At 32.8% G+C, this 23939-nt stretch overlaps 1 protein-coding gene across 1 annotated transcript in view; it reads left to right on the forward strand.

Moving 5' to 3' along the window:
• The first annotated feature begins 2947 nt into the window (after nucleotides 1–2947).
• MS3_00002466 (uncharacterized protein) overlaps nucleotides 2948–23939 on the forward strand; it is a 77711-nt gene continuing 56719 nt past the window's right edge. The window contains exons 1-2 of the mRNA XM_012940364.2: nucleotides 2948–3666; nucleotides 12273–15753. Of these exons, the coding sequence (XP_012795818.2) occupies nucleotides 12286–15753 (3468 nt within the window). The 5' untranslated portion in view covers nucleotides 2948–3666; nucleotides 12273–12285. The remainder of the gene's footprint in view (nucleotides 3667–12272; nucleotides 15754–23939) is intronic.

Genomic DNA, 23939 nt, shown 5'->3' on the forward strand with positions numbered 1-23939 from the left:
ACAGAGTTGTATTCTGGCTCACTGGTCTAGACGTTAAGCGTTCGCATGTGAGACCGGTTGGTCCTGGTTTCGAACCCCGTGTCGTGGATGTGCGGTTCTGGGGATTTACTTGAAAAATTAAGTATTTGATGTTTTAAAACTTACTATGAATATTATAAGCGAAGACGGGTAGTAGCTAGCAGTGGAATACAGTTTGACGTGCATTTCTTCCTATTTGGGAGTCATCAGCTCGATGTACTTGCATCTCAGAGTTGATGTATACACATGACATTAAGAGACTGATCAATTGAAGGTCTAATCATCAATGGGAAAATTCAAGTAAAACAATACTAAATGAATTTAATATAAACAGTTTTTGTAAGGAATACATAACACTTCTAATTTAACACGAATTTTAGTGGTGAATGGAGTTAATTAGATAAAATATTTACTTATCTACACCCATCACCTCTCTTAAAGGAGCATAGGTCAGCCTCCATCCAACCCTGCCCTGGACAATCCTTTTCAGTTCTCTCCATTTGTCATTCATCCTTTTCATGTCTGCTTCCAATTCTCGAGGCAGTAAAGTATTCGGACTTCCTCTTTTCCGCATCCCTTCATCAGTCTAACGGAGCACTTGCCTCATGATGCAGTTTGATGATTTTCTCAATATGTGTCTTATTCACTTTCATCATCTTTTCCTAATTTCCTTCTCAACTCAAAGCTAGTTTGTTCTCTCCCACAGTACGCTGTTGCTGGTGTTATGCAGTCAACGGACATTCAGTATCTTGTGTATACAGTTGTTCAGAAATACTTGCACGTTTTTGATGATGGCTGTAGTAGATATCCAATTTTCAGCTCAGTTCAGTACGACTGTTTTGATATTCGTATTGAAGATTGTGATTTCGAAGTTGGCTTGGAAACGGTTATTACCAGTTTCATATATTTTTCAGTTGTAGGAATGTAGGGATAAAATATTAAGCATATACAAATGAATAACTTTTAAAAGGTTTGAATAATTTTTCCTGGTTAGAGTTTTTTTAGCGAGTTAGTTTTCTACGGGATGGGGTTGCTAACTCCATGCCCTTTATCCGGGCTTGGGACCGGCAGTAGCCTCCAGAAGGACTTCAGATGGAGAACTACGAAACCATCATCCAGAAGATACAGGTGTTTATTAACAGTTGTTTACGCAAAATACTTCGGATCCGTGGGACAGACACTATTAGCAACAACCAACTGTTGGAGTGAACAAACCAGATCCCAGTGGAGGAAGAAATCAGGAAGAAGTGGTGGAAGTGGATAGGACACACATTAAGGAAAGCACCCAACTGCGTCACAAGGCAGTCCCTCACATGGAATCCTCAAGACCAAAGGAGCGGAAGAGGAAGACCAAAGAATACATTACGCCGCGAAACGGAAATAGACAAGAAAAATGAACAAGAATTGGATGGAACTAGAAAAGAAGGCCCAGGACAGAGTGGGTTGTAGAATGCTGGTGGGCGGCCTATGCTCCATTAGGAGTAACAGGCCTAAGATCTAAGAAGATATACAAATGCATTTAACTGAATAACGCTTATTCAGTTCGAATATATCTCTAATGGATACCGTTTTCTTTATTTCAGTGTTTGTAGATGGGTATAAATAAGTGTTCATTGGTGATATATTATTCTACATATTGTTCGAATAATTAATATTCATTACAATTAATTTCAGTAAAATTTACCAAAATATGAATCAGTTTAGCTTATTGTCTTTGTTTATAGTTGAAGAAGCTATCAGTTGCATGATTATTGAATAGTAATTGCACTGAGATCTTTTATTTGTATCATAGAATTTCAAGTCCCGTATAATCATTTTATGTAACTTAAGTATTCTTTGATGCAAATCAGAATTTCAATCAGAGCAGGTTTTTTTTTAATATTATAGTAACTTATTAGTTGATTTTACGAGTCAATTGGAGCTAGACTACCTATAAGCACCGTACAGCCGTTTCGTCCTATTGTGGGACTCCTCAGTAATGCGTACCCACGATCCCACCTCGTAAGATTCAAACCCAGGACCCATCAGTCTCACGCACGAACACTTAACCTCTAGACCACTGAGTCGGTATTCAACATTGTTAATGTTTAACTTCAACCAATCCACGAAATTGAACCATCGTCCATCATTATCTTCAATGAGTTACTATTTCACAACTGTTATAACTTGTGAATTAAATGCTTGGATCCGGATCCCAAGTAAATCACGAATATTTATAGATAGTAGCATTTGTTAAATCAACATTATATTTTGACCAATCCGCTAAGAGACATATTGTACTACTGACCAATAGTAGCATACCATGTTGATAGTCTAGAAAGCTCCATCATATTCTGATTGGCTGGAAACTCTTCGACACTTTTAGGGCCTCTGGAGCCTCGGTTGTAGTTCTCGGAAGTTGACTCAACAACAACAACAACAGACTTGATTGAACTCACTGATTAACTATCTCATATTTTCATGATATTGATAATTATCATTTATGAACATTGTAACTATTACTACAAATATTACGTAATACTTCTTAGTACTTTAAAGTTAGTAGTATCATAGTGTTTATATTCATTATTACAGTTGTGACGCATAAAACACCATTCTTTTTTTTATAGAAACAACATTTATATTTCCCCTAAAATCAGGAAAAAAAAACCTTATTCATACGCAACTAGATCAAATCTATGTATACGCAATCGGGTTGGTAGTTTTATAAACATACATGGATACAACAAAAAAGCACCTTATGTACTATATATATATGTACATACATTTATTAATAGTGTGCTGATAAATACTCGTTTCATACTAAGATAACAAACATATATATGTAGGCTTAAAGATTTTGATAAATACGTGGGTGCAATTTCCCTTAGTTTAACTAATAATATCTTGGTATTTTTCGGTCAATTTTTACAATAGGGTGGTAATCTATATCATAGAAGAGGGTCGATTAAACTTTCTTTATCCTTAGCGTAGGCATACATAGATATTAAGTGTTAGAGATCTATGTTAAAGACGATATAGTTACGGTTGTTATTGTTGTTACTGTTGTTGGGTTGGTAATAATGATGACGACGAAGGTGATCGCAAAAATGAAATACAGGCATAGTATGAAATATATATAAATATACATTGTGCACAATTCAAGGTTCTTTTCTTTTTCTCCCCTCTTAATAATAATTATTAAATTAATATACAAACTTTGGTATCTGTGCTTTTTTGTTGTTGTTGTTGATAATCTATAGGTTTTTAGTTCGTTTATTCATAGGTATTTTCTATATTACAAACATTGGATACAGAGTAAAAATTTTAGTTTAAACATCATGATTTCACGAATACATATTCATTGTGTTCAATTCAACTGTTGGTAAATCATACTCAAGATAGAAAATCATTACCACACACACACACACACACACAGATACGTTTACTCAAAGGTACACATGGATACTAATTATTCAAGTCTTTTCTCATTTTAATTGAATATAATCAATACTACTACTAACATTATAAGTAATGTATTATAACTTTCAGGAGATACAAATTATACATAATGATTATGATAAATAAAAAGGACTAATTAAGAACTTGATTGGATTTATGTATTTAGATGAATTCAAAAGACAACATCATTTGTCAAGAGAAATTAATGTAAGTTCTAATAATGGATTTAGTAAGACTTATTTTGGTAGTATACTTATATTCTGAATGATTACTTATATATTATATTAGATAATTTATGAAACTTTATAAATACTACTTGGATATCTAAGCAATAACAACTGGGAAGAGCTGGAAAAGATTGTTGAGGACAGGGTTGGATAGAGAATGCTAGTGAACGGTCTATGCTCCTTCACGAGGAGTAACAGGAGTAAGTAAGTATCTAATCAGTAAGGGAATATTATTAGAGGAGTCATACAATAGGACAAAATGGTCGTCTAGTGCTTTCAGGTTTTCAATGATGATCTAACATCAAATGGATCATGATCTCAATCATTGATGATATTATTAGTAGTATATCAATTGATGAATTGTAAATATTCATCTCATTCACATTATTTACATAAAATATTATGAGATGGTGAAGATTTGTAGCTCAGGTGGATGATTTTGATGGAGTTTTATTCTCTGACCCGGATGGTGTGGTCGTGGAGTTTTCGTCGTTCTTCTGAATGACATCATCTCAGTTAGTAGTTTGTGAATGTAAATTGATTAGTGAGTTATTATTAAAGAAGTCAGACTAGAATGAATTAAGATAAATAAGATTGTGTTTAAATGAAATACGAAGATAAGATAGAATATTAAAAGCATAAAAGTAAATTGTAAGATGGGTTATATGTCATAAGTTTAAATGTTTACTTTCGGCATTCACAATGATTGACTGATGACTTACAGACTTGATCTAATCATTCATAGACCCATCTATATTATTATGAACTCAATGCAGAAGATATTTTAGTATTATTCAATGTTTCTAATGAAGATAATTGGAAATAAAACTGGCCATTACATAGACATTTAAATAAGTTGTCCTATTTATTTAATTAACGTACTTGCTTACTAACGCCTATTACCCTTTATGGACACCAATACTCTCCATCGAACTCTGTCATGAACAGTCCTTTTCAATTGCAATTTATTCTTTTCATATCTGTTTCCGGTTTTCGACGTAGTGTGTTCTTTAGCCTTCCCTCCTTCTGTTCCTCTTCAGAAACCCAAATGAGCATTTGCCTTGTGATGCAGTTTAGTGATTTTCGTAATGTACATCCTATCTACTTCCAATATATTTTCCTAATTTCCTCTTCAGCTGGAAACTAGTTTGTTCTCTTCCACAGTAGGCTGTTGCTGATCGTATTCCGTCAAAGAGTTTTCAGTATCTTATGTAGACAACTGTTTATAAATACTTGCACCTTTTTGATGATGGTTATAGTAGTTTTTCACGTTTCAGCTCTGTATAGTAGGACTGTTTTGATATATTCGTATTGAAGATTGTGATCTTGATATTGGTTGACAGTTGTTTTGAGTTCTATAAGTTGGAATTCTGTCTTTGCTTTGCCAATCCTCGCCTTTATGCTTTTGATGATAGTTTTAGAATATTCATGGTATTATTATTATTATTATTGCATAGTATAACAAAAGTCGAAGGCTACCTTGTGACTCTTTACGAATATAAAGATTAGATTAGGAGTTCATAATTTCTATGACTTTCTCAAAGCTACATAACGTATAATTAAACTGTCTATTAATGACTTTGAATGAACTCACTTTGTTCACATTGTACCTTCTATTAAGTAGAAAGCTTACTATCGAACTGCAAAGGCGTATGCCATATTACTTTGGTATTTGGTACCATAGTTCCTGATAAATAATTGAATGGATTTATTTCCTAGAAGATAGTCAATTACAACTGTATATTCTTGCTATGCTCGAATGCTTTGATTGGTCTATATTTATGAATTACAGGGAAAAGGTATGAGAGTTTAAGTGTTATTCCATCCAGGTTACTTTCTAATTTATATATCTTTAATAGGTTACAAGATTTCTTCGGGAAATACCTCCTTCTTTTAAATATATCTCATTGTAAATTTATTATTAGGACTTGTTAGCAAGATTCATGTCACCATACGAAACAAAAGTAACATCAACGTGCCATGCATATAATATCCAGTCTCATGGAGAACAGATAGTGTTTTTATTCTTTTTATAAACTTCTAGAATTTACATACACAAAGATTGATCTTAAAGAATATCCAATAGTCACACTATTAGTTAAGTTGAAAATCTATAATCTTAGTAACTATTTGATCTGAATTTGTGGTATTGTGAGTGACAAAAGATGTCTGAGATCAATAGCTTCAGCATTCCTCATAAGAATCCTCAACTTTGTAAGTCTTATTGATTTAAGATTGTGATCTATTATGCTTTATATTAATTGACTGTAAACAACAAGTAACTAGTATCTTTGAGTAGATCTACCATAGAGAATCATTGAAAATTTAACAGAAATATATTGAAATGATTCAAAGACATTTCTTTCAACATGAAATCAGTTTATCAACATAGTTTTGGATTTAGTTATTTCCTTCAGCTTACTGTCAACCGATACGGTAAAGTTATGTCATATATTATTTAAAACTAACGTTTTCTGAATTAGTCTCTAAGGAAAAGTTAATTTTTTATGGTAATTCATATACCTTGGACTTGATTTGTTTCTATGCACCTTCATTTGGACAATTCAAGACACTAAATTATTTTTGATTGAGATCATGAACCGATTGATGTTAGACCACCATTGAAAAACTGGAAGCACTGGATGTACGTTTCGTCCTATTGTGGGACTGCTCAGCGGTGCGCATCCACGATCCCACTCATGGGATTCGAACCCAAGTGCCTTCAGTCTCTCGCGCGAACACTTAACCTACTGGACCACTGAGCCGGCATCCAATGGTGTTAATGTCTAACCTCAACCAATCCATCTTCTATTGTACTAAGGTAGACACCTGTTTCTACCCGACAAGTATTAGCTCCACTGGTCACGGCTTCTCATCAGAACTCTAAAATGTTTTAGAAAGATATTCTCGAATATTCTTTATTTGCTCATCTACATATTCCTTGTTTTATACAGAGGAAAATTGTACATTCACATCTACGGTTATTTGGTAACTATATAAGTCTAGAGAAAGATAGAAAAGATTAAATCATGAAATGATTCATTATGTTATAGTCAGTGGGTTAAAGAATAATAGAAGGGTAGGTTTGAAGAAAAAATGAAGATAGTAAATGTCATAATAACAATTGAATAGTCATCATGAAAAATTGCTAAAGGACAATAATAACTGATTATAGTTTAGAACTATTAAAACAAAACAAGATCAAAATGTACTTCAGAAGGGAATTAAAGCCATGGAAGGATAAAAGGTTGGATGGATCATTTTTTGTGCTCAGAGTTCGGACTTGAATTGGTAGATCGTCAATGACTCAGCAACGCATAGGTTTTTTTGGATCCACTCTAACTTCGATCTAGTTTCTTTGATTGTATATGTTATTCAGAGTTGATCAGATGTTCCTGTAATAAAGCGGTGATTGTTTGGGATTCTCCTATTAAAAGCGACGTCAGATAATGTTCTGAGATACGTTTAGAAAGTGATCGATTTGTACGACCAGCAAACCTGTCCCATAAGATGCAAGTAAATTTATAGGGGTATATCGATATGACCCAAAGTGAAAGTTTATGCTTAAAACATCCATGAATTATAGGCTGACTTGAGAAGACAATACGAGTGTTATCTGAATAGAATGTATTTGTTATTCAGGGATTTTCAAATCAGTTTATTCAACATTTCACCAGCTGTATCAACTTTAAATATGTTATTCATTAAAACAGTCTTCTTTTGAACTGTCAATACTTTTTTCAGGATATTGCTTAATGTTAAGTTTCTATCGACGAATCTAGGCGGATAGCCATTTCTGATAAGTATATTTAACTCACTTGACTATTGCGTAATCTCTTTTGATATATGAAATCTCGAATCATCTTTCTATAAACAATACATTTACCAAACAAGTATAAGTACGAATGTACAGTTTAAGTAAATGAAGAGCACTATGTCATGTTCAAATGTCACAGTCTCAATTGTTTTATTAAGGATTTGTTCATTGATATTAATTAGTGATGAGTATTACCATGAAATAGATAAATATCACTATCAGAAGGATTTTTTTTGGATATTATAATGCTTTCAATAGTTGAGATCATGAGTCAGTTGAAGATAGACCATCATGGAAAACCTAAAAGCAATGGACGGTCGTTTTGTTCTATTGTGGAACTTCTCAGCAGTGCGAATCCGCAATACTGCCTCTCAAGATTCGAACCTTGAACCCAGAACGCCTAACTTTTAGAAACTATCACCATTGGATGCCGGCTCAGTGGTCCAGTTGGTTAAGCGTCCGCACGCGAGACCGAAGGCCTTGGGTTTGAATCCCGCGAGTGGGATCGTTGATGCGCACTGCTGTGGGGTTCCATAATAGGACGGAACGGCCGTCCAGTGATTCCAGGTTTTCAGTTGTGGTGGTCTAACATCAATCGGTTCATGATCTGAATCAAAATAAATATCAGTTTTCCTATTTGTTGTGTAAAAAATGTTTTTAATTACCAGTAAAGTTGATTTGACAATGATTTAATTCATTTACCCAGTATGATACTCTCATACTCAGTTTTGAGTTACACGTTACAGTTTTGTTATTGTTACTATTTGGTTAACCAGATAGTAGGTAGACATAACGATAATCAAACTTAACACTTATCAGAGGAAATGTTAAATGCTGTCACAATAATATCACAATCCCGATTAAATTCATTCAACAAGGATGTTAACAAATTGTAACGTTTAATTTCTATATCTGTACGGTTAAATATTGTTTTGGTCCATTGTTCTATACTATCTCTTGGGAGTTAATTAAGAACAAATAATGGAATAACGTTTATCAGTCATTTACCTTACTGTATCACCTTTAGTTGCTTATTATTGAATCTAATTCTACCTTCTCCCAATAAGGCATAGGCCGCAGACCAGCATTCTACAACCCACTATATCCTGGACCTTCCTTTTCAGTTCTACTAAATTTTTGTTCATTTTCCTCATGTCTGTCTCCATTTATCGATGTAATGTGTTCTTTAGTCTTCCTCTTCTTCTCCTTTGGTCTTGAGGATTCCATGTGAGGGCCTGTCTTGTGACACAGTTGAGTGCTTTTCTCAATGTGTGTCCTTTCCAGTTCCAGCGCTTCTTTCTGATTTCTTCCTCCACTGGGATCTGGTTTGTTCACTCCAACAGTTGGTTGTTGCTAATAGTGTCTGTCCCACGGATCCGAAGTATTTTGCGTAAACAACTGTTAATAAACACTTGTTTCTTCTGGTTGATGGCTTTGGTAGTTCTTCAGGTTTTTGCCCCATACAGTAGAACTGTCTTGACATTTGTATTGAAGATTCTCACTTTGGTATTGGATTGTGGACAGTTGTTTTCAGTTTCTTTTGTTGCTCACTTGTAGATATGCTTTGCCGATTCACGCCTTCACATCTGCATCAAATCCACCGTGTTCATCAGTGACGCTGTCAGCACTTTAAGAAGTCAAACTGTATTCTTATTTAACAGAAATCAATCATGACAGTTAACTGTAATAAGAACGATTAATCGATTTTTATTTACCGGAATATTTTTTTAAAAGTGAAAGACATTTCCATTGATTATATAATTCAGTATTAGACAGCAATGTAATCGAACACTAGATTTTCATTTTCGGTTACATAGACGTACATTGTAAAATTATTACTTAGACTGTCATGTCATATAAGTGTCCATCGATTTGAACTATAGTTGGTTATCCACTTAGCTATTTAATCAGGATATTCTCCGAAGACTGATCAAATTCAGTCTTGAATCTTGACAACTAAGATTTTAAGAGTTTAAATACATTTCTAGTGATTGTATCATCCAAAACGGTTCATAAACGGAAGAAGACGATTGTTATGGAGTTGTTTCTTTACAAAACAATATTTAATTCTAGGTTTATATTTGTCTAATACACGAAATCAAATTATTCATGTTTACTAGTATAGGGGTTGCGGGGATTATTAAGTTTTTGATTGAGATCATGAATCGATTGATGTTAGACCATCACAATTGAAAACCTGGAAGCACTGGACGGCCGTTTCGTCCTATTGCGGGAATCCTCAACAATGCGCATCCACGATCCCGCTCTCGGGATTCTAACCCAGGGTCTTCGGTCCCTCGCGCGAACGCGTTTATTTATATAGTAATTAAACTTTTAATTATTTTGTTAACCAGAAATTGAACTTCCCATAAGTCAGTCAAATTGTATGGTATGCTACTGATGTCAACAGATATAAGTAGTATGCAACATCAATCGAAAGTGGAATGTCTGGTGGCAGAATGGTAATGAAGATCAAAGAAACGAGAAAGAGAACAAAGAATGATTGCTATTTAACCAGGTTTCTTGAATTGTGATTATACCATAATTATTATGTAAATATACACTTATTAGGAATTGAAGACAGCCTGTCTTGCTAATTCCTGATTATCATGATTAGATTGGAATACTAAGAATACACTGAGTACTTCGTTTATTCAGGCGGTTTTGATGAAATAAATAGAGATGTATTACTTACTAATATTAAGTGGTAATCTAGCTTTAATCGACGCATGATTTCAACTAGTAAAGTTACTATAATATCCACAATAACCTTTTCTGATATGAATAAACATATGCTCCCTAGTTATTGACTTCAAGAGGTATTTCCTTGAGTTGTAGTGAGAAACAGTGACTAGTGAAGTTCAACCACGTTTATTGTGAGATCGTAACTCACCAAAGACAATGGTGGATTGTCCCTCAATTTCGTAGAGTACTTAAAGTTAGACATTAATACCATTGGATGCCAGCTCAGTATTCAAACGTTAAGCGTTCACGCACGAGACCGATAGGTACTGGGTTCGAAGCTTGAGAGACGGGATCGTGAATCCTCACTGTTGAAGAGTCCCATACTAGAACGAAACAGCCTTTCAGTGTTTTCAGGTTCTTCATGGTGGTCTAGCTTCAATTGACTCATGATTTTAACTATTAAGATAATATTAATTTATTAGGTTTTAATGATATTCCCTAAATACATAAGTGATTCAATGTACATCTATCGTTGGATCCAGTTGATACGTATAGGTAAACGGCATATAAGATTTTCATTTGAAGATAAAAATAGTATGTATATTTCACAAAACTATGTAAACAAACCCGAATACCAATAGTCTGCTGTAGAAGAGAACAAACCAGTTTCCAACTGAATAGGAAATCACGAAAAGACATTGTAATTGGATAGAACACACATTGAGGAAATTATCAAATTGCCTCACAAAGCAAGCGCTCACTTGAAATCTTGAATGGAAACGAAAAAGAGAAAAACCGAAGTACATACTCCATCAAGAATTGGAAGCATATATGAAAAGGATAAAATAGTAACTGGAAAGGATTATCCAAGACAAAGTTAAATGGAGAATGCTGATGAACGGCCTATTCTCCTCCATAAGAAGTAACAGTCCTAAGTAAAAACGTGGTAGAAAAATGTAAACAAACAAACACAATCATTTGAAAGAAGAATGGATATACGTTTAAATTAAATAACTTATTATAGCTTAGAAATAATAAATTCTTAATACTTTACTTACATACACCTATTACTCCTCGTGAAGGAGTATAGACCTCTCATCAACATTCTCTATCCAACCTTGTCCTCGGCACTCCTTTCTATCTCCTTCCAGTAGTTATTCATTCTTTCCATATCTGTTTACTAGTATGGGGGTTGTGGAGATGATTAAGTTTTCGATTGAGATCATGAACCGATTGATGTTAAACCACCACAATTGAAAACCTGAAAGCACTGCACGGCCGTTTCGACATGGTTTGTTTTAAATACCCATGAAATTATCAGTTAAGAGAGTTACATAACAAGTTATAAGTTATTTGTTGCGCTGCAAGAGATCAATCAAAACCCGATTACTTTAAGAGTGACCTCAGTGACAGTGATACTTTTTAACTCAAGTTGCAATCTCACATGAATGCTAGTTGCCTGAAGATTTTTGCTAAACCTTGATAATGAATACCAGTAAACAAGAAGTTTGGATTTAGATTTCTCACTGGCTAGCTTCAATCATATGTTAAATTGACTATGGATAATAATTGAATGAAGTACATTGAAAATATTTTTTGACTGAGATCATGAGCCGATTCATGTTCGATCACCATTGAAAATCTGGAAGCACTGGACGGCTGTTTCGTCCTATTATGGGACGCCTCAACAGTGTGCATCCACAATCCCGCTCGCGGGATTCGAACCCAGGGCCTTCGGTCTCACGTGCGAACGTATAACCAACTGAACCACTTAGCCGGCATCCAATGCTGATAGTGTCTAACATCAACCAATCCACAAAATCGCGCGACTAATTTCCGTTGTACTGAGGTAGATACCTGTCTCTACTCGACATGGATTAGCTCCACTGGTCACGGCATCTCACCAGAACTCCGAAAATTCACTCACGAAACTAGTCACTAATGAGCATATGTTGATTACTAGTATAAGGGTTGTGGAGATTATTAAGTTTTTGATTGAGATCTGTTTCTGTAATTATCACTTACTACTTATTAACAGTAATATATATATTTTTAAAATTTCTCCTTAATAAATTTCTATTTAGTGATGAATATTAAATGGCTATACCAATTACATTCCATTCATTACATGAAACATCTAATACAGAATTAATGATACATTCATGTGATATAAATAAATCACATCTATCGTCTATATCTTCGAATAATTCATATTATAATACAATAGGACATATTGATGAATCAGATCATATAGATACAAATGGATTATTTCCTGAATGGTCATTAAAATTATCATCTAAACAAGATCATTATGATAAACTTAATACTGATGATATAACACATTATACTGATCAGATATTACATAATAACAATAATAATAATATCGAATTGAATGATCCTAAATTATCCTATTCAACAGAATGTAATATAGTAGAAGAAGAAACTCATTCAACTTTATTACCTAATTGTCTCACTAAAGGTTTAAATGACTTGGTAACTAAATTAAATAATAATGATCATCATAATCATGATGTATTATACAATCAATCTGATTGTTATAATACCCATGAATTATCTAATTGTGATATTATTATACCTTCAACATTCAATATTATTACATCATTGAATAATACAGATCACGTTAATCATAAAACAAATTCATTCAATTCATCTAAATGGTATCCTATATTACATAATCGTTGTAATACCGATTATTTATATAATCCATTATTAACAAAATATGATGATCATTCATTGATTTTATCAACGAATTATACAAATGATACATTGAATTTATCAAAAATGTTTAATTTAGATAATCATGAATTTGATCAATTGAATGTAAATAAATTGCATCCAGTTACATCATCATCATCAGCAACATCCACATCTTCGTCATCATCATCGTCCTCCTCCTCCTCATTCTCATCCTCTTCTTCATCTTCATCATTTAATGATAAAGATGTACGAAGTTATTTTCTTGAAGAAGGAACATCGTTTGAAAAAGTTCGACATTTAACAACGAATAAAAATGTTTTACATAAACATGATTTAGTAGAATCTTCAAAGAATTATCATAATAATAATAATAATAATAATGATACTATAATGCCAAAGAAAGAAATTGTAAAAAAGCATATTATGAATTCATATGAGAATAAATATGAACAAGAGAAAATGATTTCGTCACCAAATTATCCTTCCTCGTCAATTGTTTCATATAATAATAATAATCATACTAATTGGATGAATAAAGATAATAATATTAAAAGTATACAAGATCATGAAACGTGTACAACAACAACAACAACAACAACAACAACAACTACTACTACTATTAGTAGTAGCAGCAGTTTAAAGAAAATTCCATCTTTATCATCATTGAAATCATCACGTTTAAAACGTAAAATTGATGGTACTTATTCATCTTATATCATAAATCATGAAACATCAATCTATGAAAAAGAATCATTGAAATTAATGAAAGAATATTCTAAACAATCTATTGATTTATATAATAATAATAATAATAATCATTTTATTGATTATTCTATTAAATCATCTACATCAAATAATGAATTACAATTTATCACTGATTCTCATTTAATCGATAATGATCATTTATTCAATCAATATAATGATTCATTACCATGTTATTTATCATCAAATATTGATTTAAATAAACAAATTATAAATCAACATCATGAATATTTATATAATACATCAATTAATTCGATTGAACATTTTCCTATAATCAATAATATAACATCATCATCCTATATACCACAAAAATCAATACAATTCGATTATTATGATAATCATAATCATAATAATAGTAAATCAATAGAGAAATCAATCAATCATAAAAATGATGAAACGATTACATTAATAAATAATATAGATAAAATAAATAATAATAATAATAATCATAATGAATATTCAATTTATTCTACAGAACAATTAAATCCTATTAATCCTATAGATCATTTTAATTCAATTACATTTGATTATTGTAATCATCCAATGACACATAGATATATATCATGTACAAATGATGAATATCATTCTTCTCCTTCTCCTCCTCCTCCTCCTCCTCCTCCACCTCCACCTCCTCCTGATCCTCATCCTCATCATCATCATCACCATCATCAACATCATAAATTAACTATAAGTAATACATTTAATGAAGAATTACAACACCCACCACCACCACCACCACAGCAACAACACCAACACCAATCAGCACCACCACCACCATCACAACAACAACAACAATCATTATCTAAATTGAATAGTAATAATAATAACAATAATACAACATTAGATTATTTTAATATAAATCCATTAACTTATTTATCATCGAATATATTACCTTCAACAGATATTAATGATAAATTAAAAATGAATTCAAAATATTTAGCTGCACAACAAGCATTAATAGTTAAATATTTTAATCATAATCATCATAATAATAATAATCATTTAACAACAATATCTCATTTTAATGAATTCAATGAATTCTTTAATGAAACTAATGAAATTAATCGAACCAATGAAATGAATGGAATTAATGAAATCAATCGAACCAATGAAATGAATGGAATTAATGAAATCAATCAAACCAATGAAATGAATGGAATGAATACAATCATTACAAATGAAAATACTATGATTAATCATTCATCTATTCATTCAATATTAAATAATGATATGATACTCCCTATTGAAGATAGTACTACTACTATTACTACGACTACTAGTACTACTACTACTACTACTAATCATAATGATGAATTATGTTTAAATAGATTTGATCCTTTTATACATTTACCAACATCTAATACACTTAATTGTATTCATGATTGTAAAGATCATTGTTTAGTAACAACAATAAAAGATAAGAATTTCATTGATTCTAATATGAAATTATGTAATATGAATACAATGACAAAAAGATTTCAACATAAATGTTCATATAATCCATTAGATCTAGATAATAATGATAATAAGAATCAATTATATCATAATCCATCAACAATCTTATTGAATAATAGATCTAATCATTATATGAATGAACCAATTTTATTCAATGATACATTCATGAATAAATCGAATACCGATTCATATTTACATTCATATCATTGTTTTATGAATGGAATAGATACATTCGATGAAAAGAATCTAAAATTATATAATGAACATAATACATGTATCAGTCCATTATTACTATTATCATCATCATCATCATCATCGTCATCATCATCATCATCTTCTTCATCGTCATCGACGTCATCATCATCGTCATCGTCATCAACACATTCCACAACATCATCAACATCATTATCATCTACTTTATTATTATCTTCTACATCTACACCATCAATGATATCATTTAGTTCGAATCATTCTAGATTATCAAAAGTTTCTAATTATAATTTAAATGATATCAATTCTATATCAATGAATGAAACAGATTGTCATCAATTATGTTTAGTTTGTGGTGATAATGCAGCATGTCAACATTATGGTGTAAGAACATGTGAAGGATGTAAAGGTTTCTTTAAAGTAAGTTCAGTTATTTTTATTATTATTCTATATTATAATGATATTTTGAAAAAAAATCTAGCATTTATGGACGTAACAATCAGATTTAAGATAAAAGGTCTCAGATTTTGGCATGAAATTTATTCATCCATTTGAATAAATACAGTCTTGGCATTAAAGCTCATGTCAGTTCCTGATGACCCCAACCCACCAAATTTAGTTCCTTAACCTAAACATCAACTGTAAACCATAATTCTAATTTTTCATATTGATTTATAACCCTCATTCAATCCTCGTTACTAGGTGTATATTTTCAAGGTTGCCTTAACGTTGTTCAAATGTCGTCCATAAATTATAGTCTCACCATCTTCTTTTATCGACACGAGATAAATAGTCTAGAAAATAATTTTCTATAGTGTAATAAGAAGGCAAAGATTATCAGAACTATATGATTAGGGCAATACATTTTGAACAATCCGATTACACATTATGTACTTGTTAATTCAAGTAGACTAGAAATAGAAGGTAAGCGGAGACAAGGATAATAAAGAAATAATGTGAAAACAATTTGAAACCTTATCACTTCTGGAATAATAATAAGAAGCTAATATTTTCAGGGTAGGCTTAAGGTGAGAACAAACTGGGTTTTTTTTAATGCAAAGAGGGGGGCTAAGGCTTCAATAAACCTTAGTAAACGCCCCCTTTACACTTTTGTACAACACCACAAAAGTTGACTTATGATCAATCTTACAACCTGTTTCAATTATGTATTTGACAATAAGATTTTTTAGTTTACCATCTTAGTTACACAATCAGTTGAATAATTGCTAATCCAATAGTTTGAATGTTAAATACTCATTATGATCCTTTAAAGTTTTACGCTCAATCTTAGATGAGACCATTGACTAATCTAGTGTATTTTGATACTATTTGTAATAATGAAGATAACATTTTGATTCATTAGATAGTTTTCTATCATTAGACTAATTGGTTTGTAGAGAAAGTTAACATTTCAATAGTCACTTCTTCATAGACCTACTGAAATCTGAGCCATACTGAACTACTCTTTTCTAGTAATTTTAAACTCTCTGATAGTGTTCATTCAAAAATTCAATGATTTCTAATTTTGAGTTTTATAAAGTCTCACAATTTGTAAAATACCAAGAAATAGGTGAACTTGAATAAAATAAATCCAAGTTATTATGCTAAATTACACTTTGACTTTGCATGATGCATTTCCAAGTATTATTAGTACGTTACTAAAGACGATCTGTAGTAGAATGTCATGGAATTTGATCTCATCTGAAATTGTTGATACATACACTCATAAAGAGTAAGCTTTCAAATTAAAACAGATATTTATGGGCTGCAGTATCCTGAAGGAAGAAATGGCGAATGAACCAATCGTTGGTCACCGGTTACCATGGGACTGCATCCCCTTACAATGCTCCACTGCCTTGTGGATAAGACCTTCAGGTTGAAGGCTCCAGGTGTGACCCCCTAAGAAAACCACCTGGTTCGGTTTGGACACCTGGGCAGTATCATAGCCCTCACACATATCGAATGAGATTTATGTGGTGTATATGTATTTGGTGCCCCCCCTGTACCAATATCTATGTATGAAAATAAATAAATAAATAATTTATGACAATAGTAAGCTTTGATGTTAGTTATAATAAATTCCATTATATAATATACGATTATCATAGTAGATTAAACAACTGTACAATATACAAGAGTATAAACCATCAGTATAGACTTTTTTGGTGGACGTAGTAACTTCAATACTTCAATTCATAAGTCAATTTAAGTTATACCACCATTGAAGACGTGGAACCACCGGAATCCATGATCCCTCACAGCCTTGATTGACTCATGAATTCAACTGTTAAAATACTACAATTTCCACTAATCCTCATACTGTTAATAATCATATGCTTATTGGTAACTACCTTCATAATGCATTTCCTGGAGTTATACTGAGAAGCCGTGAACAGTGGAGTCCGATTCGTGTGTAATAGAAACAGGTATCTACCTCATACAATGGATGAATGAGTACGCAAGATCATGGATAGATTGAAGCTAGATACTAACACCGTTGGATGCCTGCTCACTGGTCTAGAGGTTAGGCATTCACACGTGAGATCGAAGGGACTGGGCTCGAATCATGCAAGGCGGAATTGTGGATGAGCACCGCAAAGGAGTCTCCTACTAGAACGAAACCGTCGTCCATTGCTTCTAGGTTTTTCATGTTCGTTTAGCTTCAATTGACCCGTGAATTCACTTGTAAAGATATGAAAAATATTTTATAACAGAACATATATAGAGTAGCTTAAATAATTTCACAAATCATAAACATTATTTTTACGCCGTTTCTTCAAATATCATTCTGAGTAAAGTTCATTTCAGCTAGTCAATTGTTGATATCCACTAAAAAATTTACTTTATGGATTGAAACAATCAAAAATATAAGAAGTTGATTGGAACGTTCTTTTCACTTGAATGACTTCCTAGTTGATTTATAGCCTTTCAAATTCTTAAATCATAGAACTACAGTTAAAAGTTAAAAGAAGAAGAAAATCAGAGAAAAAAAGCTGTTACTTCCAGTTTTCAATGGTTAAAATCATGAGTCAATTGAAACTAGACCACCATGAAAAACCTGGGAGCACTGGACGGCCGTTTCGTCTTATTGTAAGACTTCTCAGCAGTGCACATCGACGTTCCCGCCCCCCTAACCAGATTCGAACCCATCAACTTATAGTCTCGCGCGCGAGCGCTTAACCTCTAGACCACATCCAACCGTGTTAATGTTCAACTCCAACCAATCCACGAAATTGCACCAGAGTACACCATTGTCTTTAGTGCGCTGATATCTCACAACAGACCTGGTTGAACTCCACTGGTAACGGCTTTTCACTAGAATTTCAGGAAAGAAAAATTCACTATTCTAATCTGTAATTGAATGATTTTCTTTAGCAATTAGCTTATCAGTAATAATAATGATAGTCAAGAGAAATAATGTTTGATTGCCATAAGAGTTTTCTTGATGAGACTATAATATATGGACGACATTTGAACAACGTTAAGGCAACCTTGAAAATATACACCTAGTAACGAGGATTGAATGAGGGTTATAAATCAATATGAAAAATTAGAATTATGGTTTACAGTTGATGTTTAGGTTAAGGAACTAAATTTGGTGGGTTGGGGTCATCAGGAACTGACATGAGCTTTAATGCCAAGACTGTATTTATTCAAATGGATGAATGAATTTCATGCCAAAATCTGAGACCTTTTATCTCAAATCTGATTGGTGCATCCATGAATTATAGACTTGCCGTCCTCTTCAATTTATCGTAGATTTATTAATGAAACCATGTTTAAAAGGCCATGATTAAGCAAAAACAGTTTACCACTAAATAGAAACACGTTTCGAAATATCATGCCGATGCTTACTAGTTAGTGAAAGGATCTGTTCGAGTGATTGAGTTGTCATAGTGTTAGATTTCTGTAAACAGTAATCTGACTAACATCATGCTGAAAGATTGGAATTAATAAGCGAATTGATCACTGAGCTTAAAAATAGAATAAATTGAAATCTATGTAAAATGTAGTAAGCTAATCACCATTATAGCGTTACAGGGAATAAAATAAATTCACTTGGTATTGTTTACTTGAATCTTCTCATTGTTGTTTACAACTGTAATTGACCAGTCTGTTTTTGACATATGTGAATAGTGTGTGTATTGCCTTGATATTGCCTTCATTCACAAGCATTCGAAGTAGAGATGAAAAATGGCTAGCAGTGGAATCCAGTACGCGCGTTTCATTCTATTCCAGACCTAAAAATTAGTGAGAAGATTCAAGCAAACAATACCAAGTGAATTTAAACTTCAACCCATCGCACAATCAAGTGGTTATCAGGAATCAGTAGCTAAGTGGATAATGCGATGGTGTTTGAAGCGAATGATACTGAGTTCGACTCTCAGAGTGAACATTAACTCTGAGATGCATGTACGTCCAGCTGACTAGTCTCAACCAAGACGAAACGCGCATCCCATATTCCACTGCTAACCACTATCTGTGTTTGCTTATAAAGAATAAAATAGATATAATCCGTTATTTGTTGTTATTTCAATGACTTGTGCATTTTTTTATCCACTCAGAACTATCTAATATATGATATTCAGTCATGTATAATACACAATAATCGATCTAATTCAGCCAGTAATCAAAGTTAGACAATCTGACATTTATTACTAGTCAGTTATTAATTAAAGCAATACATCAATCATAAAAGGTTAGATGTATTTAGATGAAAACAACTATTTTTCTTCTTCTTCTTCAGTCAATAACATTCTGGTTAGTCATAATTATGTTTAAGTAACCTTTAGCAATTTTTAAAGTATGTTGATGTAATCAATTCTTTTAATAAATGTAAGCAAAGTTTATGAATAACAAATCACAATATACTATACAGAACACGTGGAAGTACTGAACAGCCGTTTCATTATATTATTGGACTCCTCATCAGTGCATATCCACCAGGAGTGAGGTTGCACACTGCTGAAGAGTCCCACAATAGGACGAAACAGCTAACCAGTGCTTCCAGGTTTTCGATGGTGAACTCACATCAATCGGTTGATGATATCGATCAGAAACTTAATAGCCTCTACAACCTCATACTGATATACAGAATAATTGAATTAATTCTATTATAGAAATTATTCATCAATTCAGCTAATTCATACCATTTGAAATGTGATACAATTATGTATTTTTATTTCGTTTCAACAATTTCACTTTCAAGGACTGTGCAATCATATTTATATAAGATGATGAATGGGATAAACAAGTTTGTTCATCAGCATACTTACTTACTTACTTACTTACTTACTTACGCCTGTTACCCCTTATGAAGTAGTATAGGCCACCCACCAGTATTCTCCATCGAACTCTGTCTGGACAATACTTTCCAGTTGCTATTCATTCTTTTCATGTCTGGTTCCAATTCTCGATGTTGTGTATAATTTGGCTTTCCTTTTTTCTGTTTACCTTCAAGATTCCAAGTTACTGCTTGCCTCTTGACATTAGTATAAGCTGTATGTAGTGAGTAGAGATCATTGAATAGTCTATTCTGGAGCATGTAGCTGACTAAATACAAACAATCTCTCACTGATTATTTGAAAGCGTTTATAAGATCAAGCTAAATTTTCTGACGGGGTTATGCTCATATCATTTTGTAATGCAGGAAAATTACTCTATATAGAGCCAGATCTCTATCTTTAATTACGATTCTAATTTCCTATGTATTTTCCTTCACGTCCTTAATCGTAGTTGTGTTTACTGCTTATTTCCTCAATCATCGCCAAGTCACATATTATCTTATAATGAGTTCTTTACACTTGAATATTTTCTGTTAAAATTTATGCATTTCATTCATTAAATGACTATTACAAAACAGAAAGTAAGTAGTTGAAGTTAGACATTAACACTGTTCGATGCCAGCTCAGTTGTCTAGAAGTTATAGTAATCCCATTCAACTACTGTATTATTTATCTGCTCACAGTAATTTAGATATTTAGTCCACTATGTAAGTTTCTGTGTGAGTCTGATTGAGCACATTTCTGTACATCAATTTTTAATCTATTCTCCCATTGGTTGTAATACACAGACAATCAATAATTTATCCACAATCGATTAACACTTATAAATATATATGAATTTTTAAAACACACACATACACACTCTTGTTTCCCCTGTGTGCTTGCTTCCTGTACGCTTGCGGATTTTAACAATCTTTGATAATAAAATATCTCTATAACTGGTGTTCCGGCTTTTGAATAATCTCAAGTAAATCCATAATTCTACTAGGAGATTTAGCCTGCATTAAATATTTAGTTAACGGGATAGAATTTATTAGGGTCAGATATAGGGGAAATTAGCCACTATAAAGTTAAGCGTTCGTGCGTGAGACCGATTGGTCCTGGGTTGGAATCTCGTGAAGCGAGGTCGTGGATGCACACGGCTGAGGAGTCCCACAATAGGACGAAACGGCCGTCCAATGCTTTCAGGTTTTTCATGGTGGTCTAGCTTCGATTGACTCATGACCTCAACTATTAAATTTCTATAATATACACAAAATCCCTTTCTGAGAATAATCATAAATATATGTTTTAAAGTAGTATGAACATTGACACTAAATATATTTGATAAATATTGATAAATGGAATCGTACTGTCCTTTTAGAAATGAGAAGTTATAAGTTTTGAATTGAATCAAACGCAAAACAATAAAGATTTTTGGTTTTTTACCCAAAATTTAGAGCTTAACAGCTTTCTAAGTGTGATTAAAGTTTGATAGGACATTTTTGAAGCTTCATAGAATATTGTATTACAAGTTGAATTTCATGAAACTGCAGTACGAAATTACTTACTTAATTACTTACGCCTGTTACTCCTAATGAAGCATAGGCCATCGACCAGCATTCTCCAACCCACTCTATCCTGGGCCTTCGTTTCTAGTTCTATCCAATTGTTGTTCATTCTTCTCATGTCTGTCTCCATTTCTCGGCGTAATGTGTTCAGTGAAGAGTCCTCTTTCAGAAAATCCAGTTAAAAATTACCAAAATACTCCACAGAATAAAGTTTTCAAGAAAAATAACTGAGTAAACACATCATTAAAACCACGTCTATGGAGTTCTATATAAAATGTGGAAACAGAGTCTATTTAACTTGAATAAAATCAAAGTCGTATTCATGAAATCAGACATATATTTTGATCTTCTATTTAACTTACGCCTGTAACTTCTCATAGAGGGGCATAGACCGCCCACCAGCACTCTCCATCAACTCTTTCATAGGCAATCCTTTCTGGTTCTTTCCTGTTGTTATTCATCCTTTTCATATCTAATTCTATTTCCCGATGCAGTGTGCTCATTGGTCTTCCTCTTTTCTGTTTTACATCAGGATTCCAAGTTAGGGCTTGCATCGTGATGTAATTTGATGATTTGCTCAATATATGTCCTATCCACCAACTACATCGTCTTTTCCTAATTTCCTCTTCAGCTGGAAGCTGGTTTGTTCTCTCCCATAGTAGGTTGTTGCTGATGGTACCTTCTATTTAAGCTAAAAAGAAATTATGCTGCACACAGAATCATTATATTTGTTTGTGATTATGTAGAGTAAATCAAATAATGTTCGATAAGAGTAAAACATATCAAAGAAAATAACAACGGTGTTAATGTTTAACTTCAACCAATTCATCAAACTGCACCTCCGTTCACCATTGTTTTCAGTGAGTCACTACCTCACAACAGACATGGTTGAACTCCACTAGTCACGGCTTCTCATCAGAACTCCAGAAAATACCTCTTGAAGCCAGTCACTGGTGAGCACACGATGATTATGATCAGAAAGGGGTTTCATGGATCCGGTGAGCGGAATCGGGGATGCTCACTGATGAGAAGTTCCATACTAAGACAACAAAGCTGTTCAGTGCTTCCAGATTTTCCAAGATGGTCTGACTTTAATCGACTCATGAATTCATCTATTAAATTACTACAATCTTCGTAAAACCCTTTTTGTGAACAACAATAATATAGTTAGTAATCTACAGAAATACTTATTTTACCTTAGTATGGACAACTGTTTTTGAGCCAATTATTAACAACAATTATTTAATTTCATTAAGGAAATAAGTTGGTCAGATCTTAATATGGATGAATATCAACATGATCAACAAAAGGTTAACATAAAGTTTAAAAAATTCGACAAAATTTTTTCATACACTTATCACGTACAATAGAAGATTAGGATGCATTAATTAGAATCTTAGCTAAAGGATTCCTAGCTGGGTTAGATTCCCGGAGTAAACATCAACTCTACGATACAGGTACATCCAGCTGACGAGTCCCAAATGGGACGAAACGAGCGTCAAACTGGATTTCACTTCTAGCCACTATCCATCTTTGCTTAATAAGTAATTAGTCATTAAATATAAAATGAATTAAGCTTAGTTTCATCATTCTTTAATTCCATTTTAGATGATAGTCATATGTTTTTCTATAACCAACCCAACCTAATTATTGAGTAATAAACAAAGTTTTAATCTGAGAAGATGAATATTGGTTAGCAGTGGAATCCAGTTTGACGCGAGTTTCGTCCAATTCAGGACTCGTCAGTTGGATGCACTTGCATCTCAGAGTT

Source organism: Schistosoma haematobium, chromosome 1 (genome assembly GCF_000699445.3).
Source record: "Schistosoma haematobium chromosome 1, whole genome shotgun sequence".
NCBI lineage: Eukaryota > Metazoa > Platyhelminthes > Trematoda > Strigeidida > Schistosomatidae > Schistosoma > Schistosoma haematobium.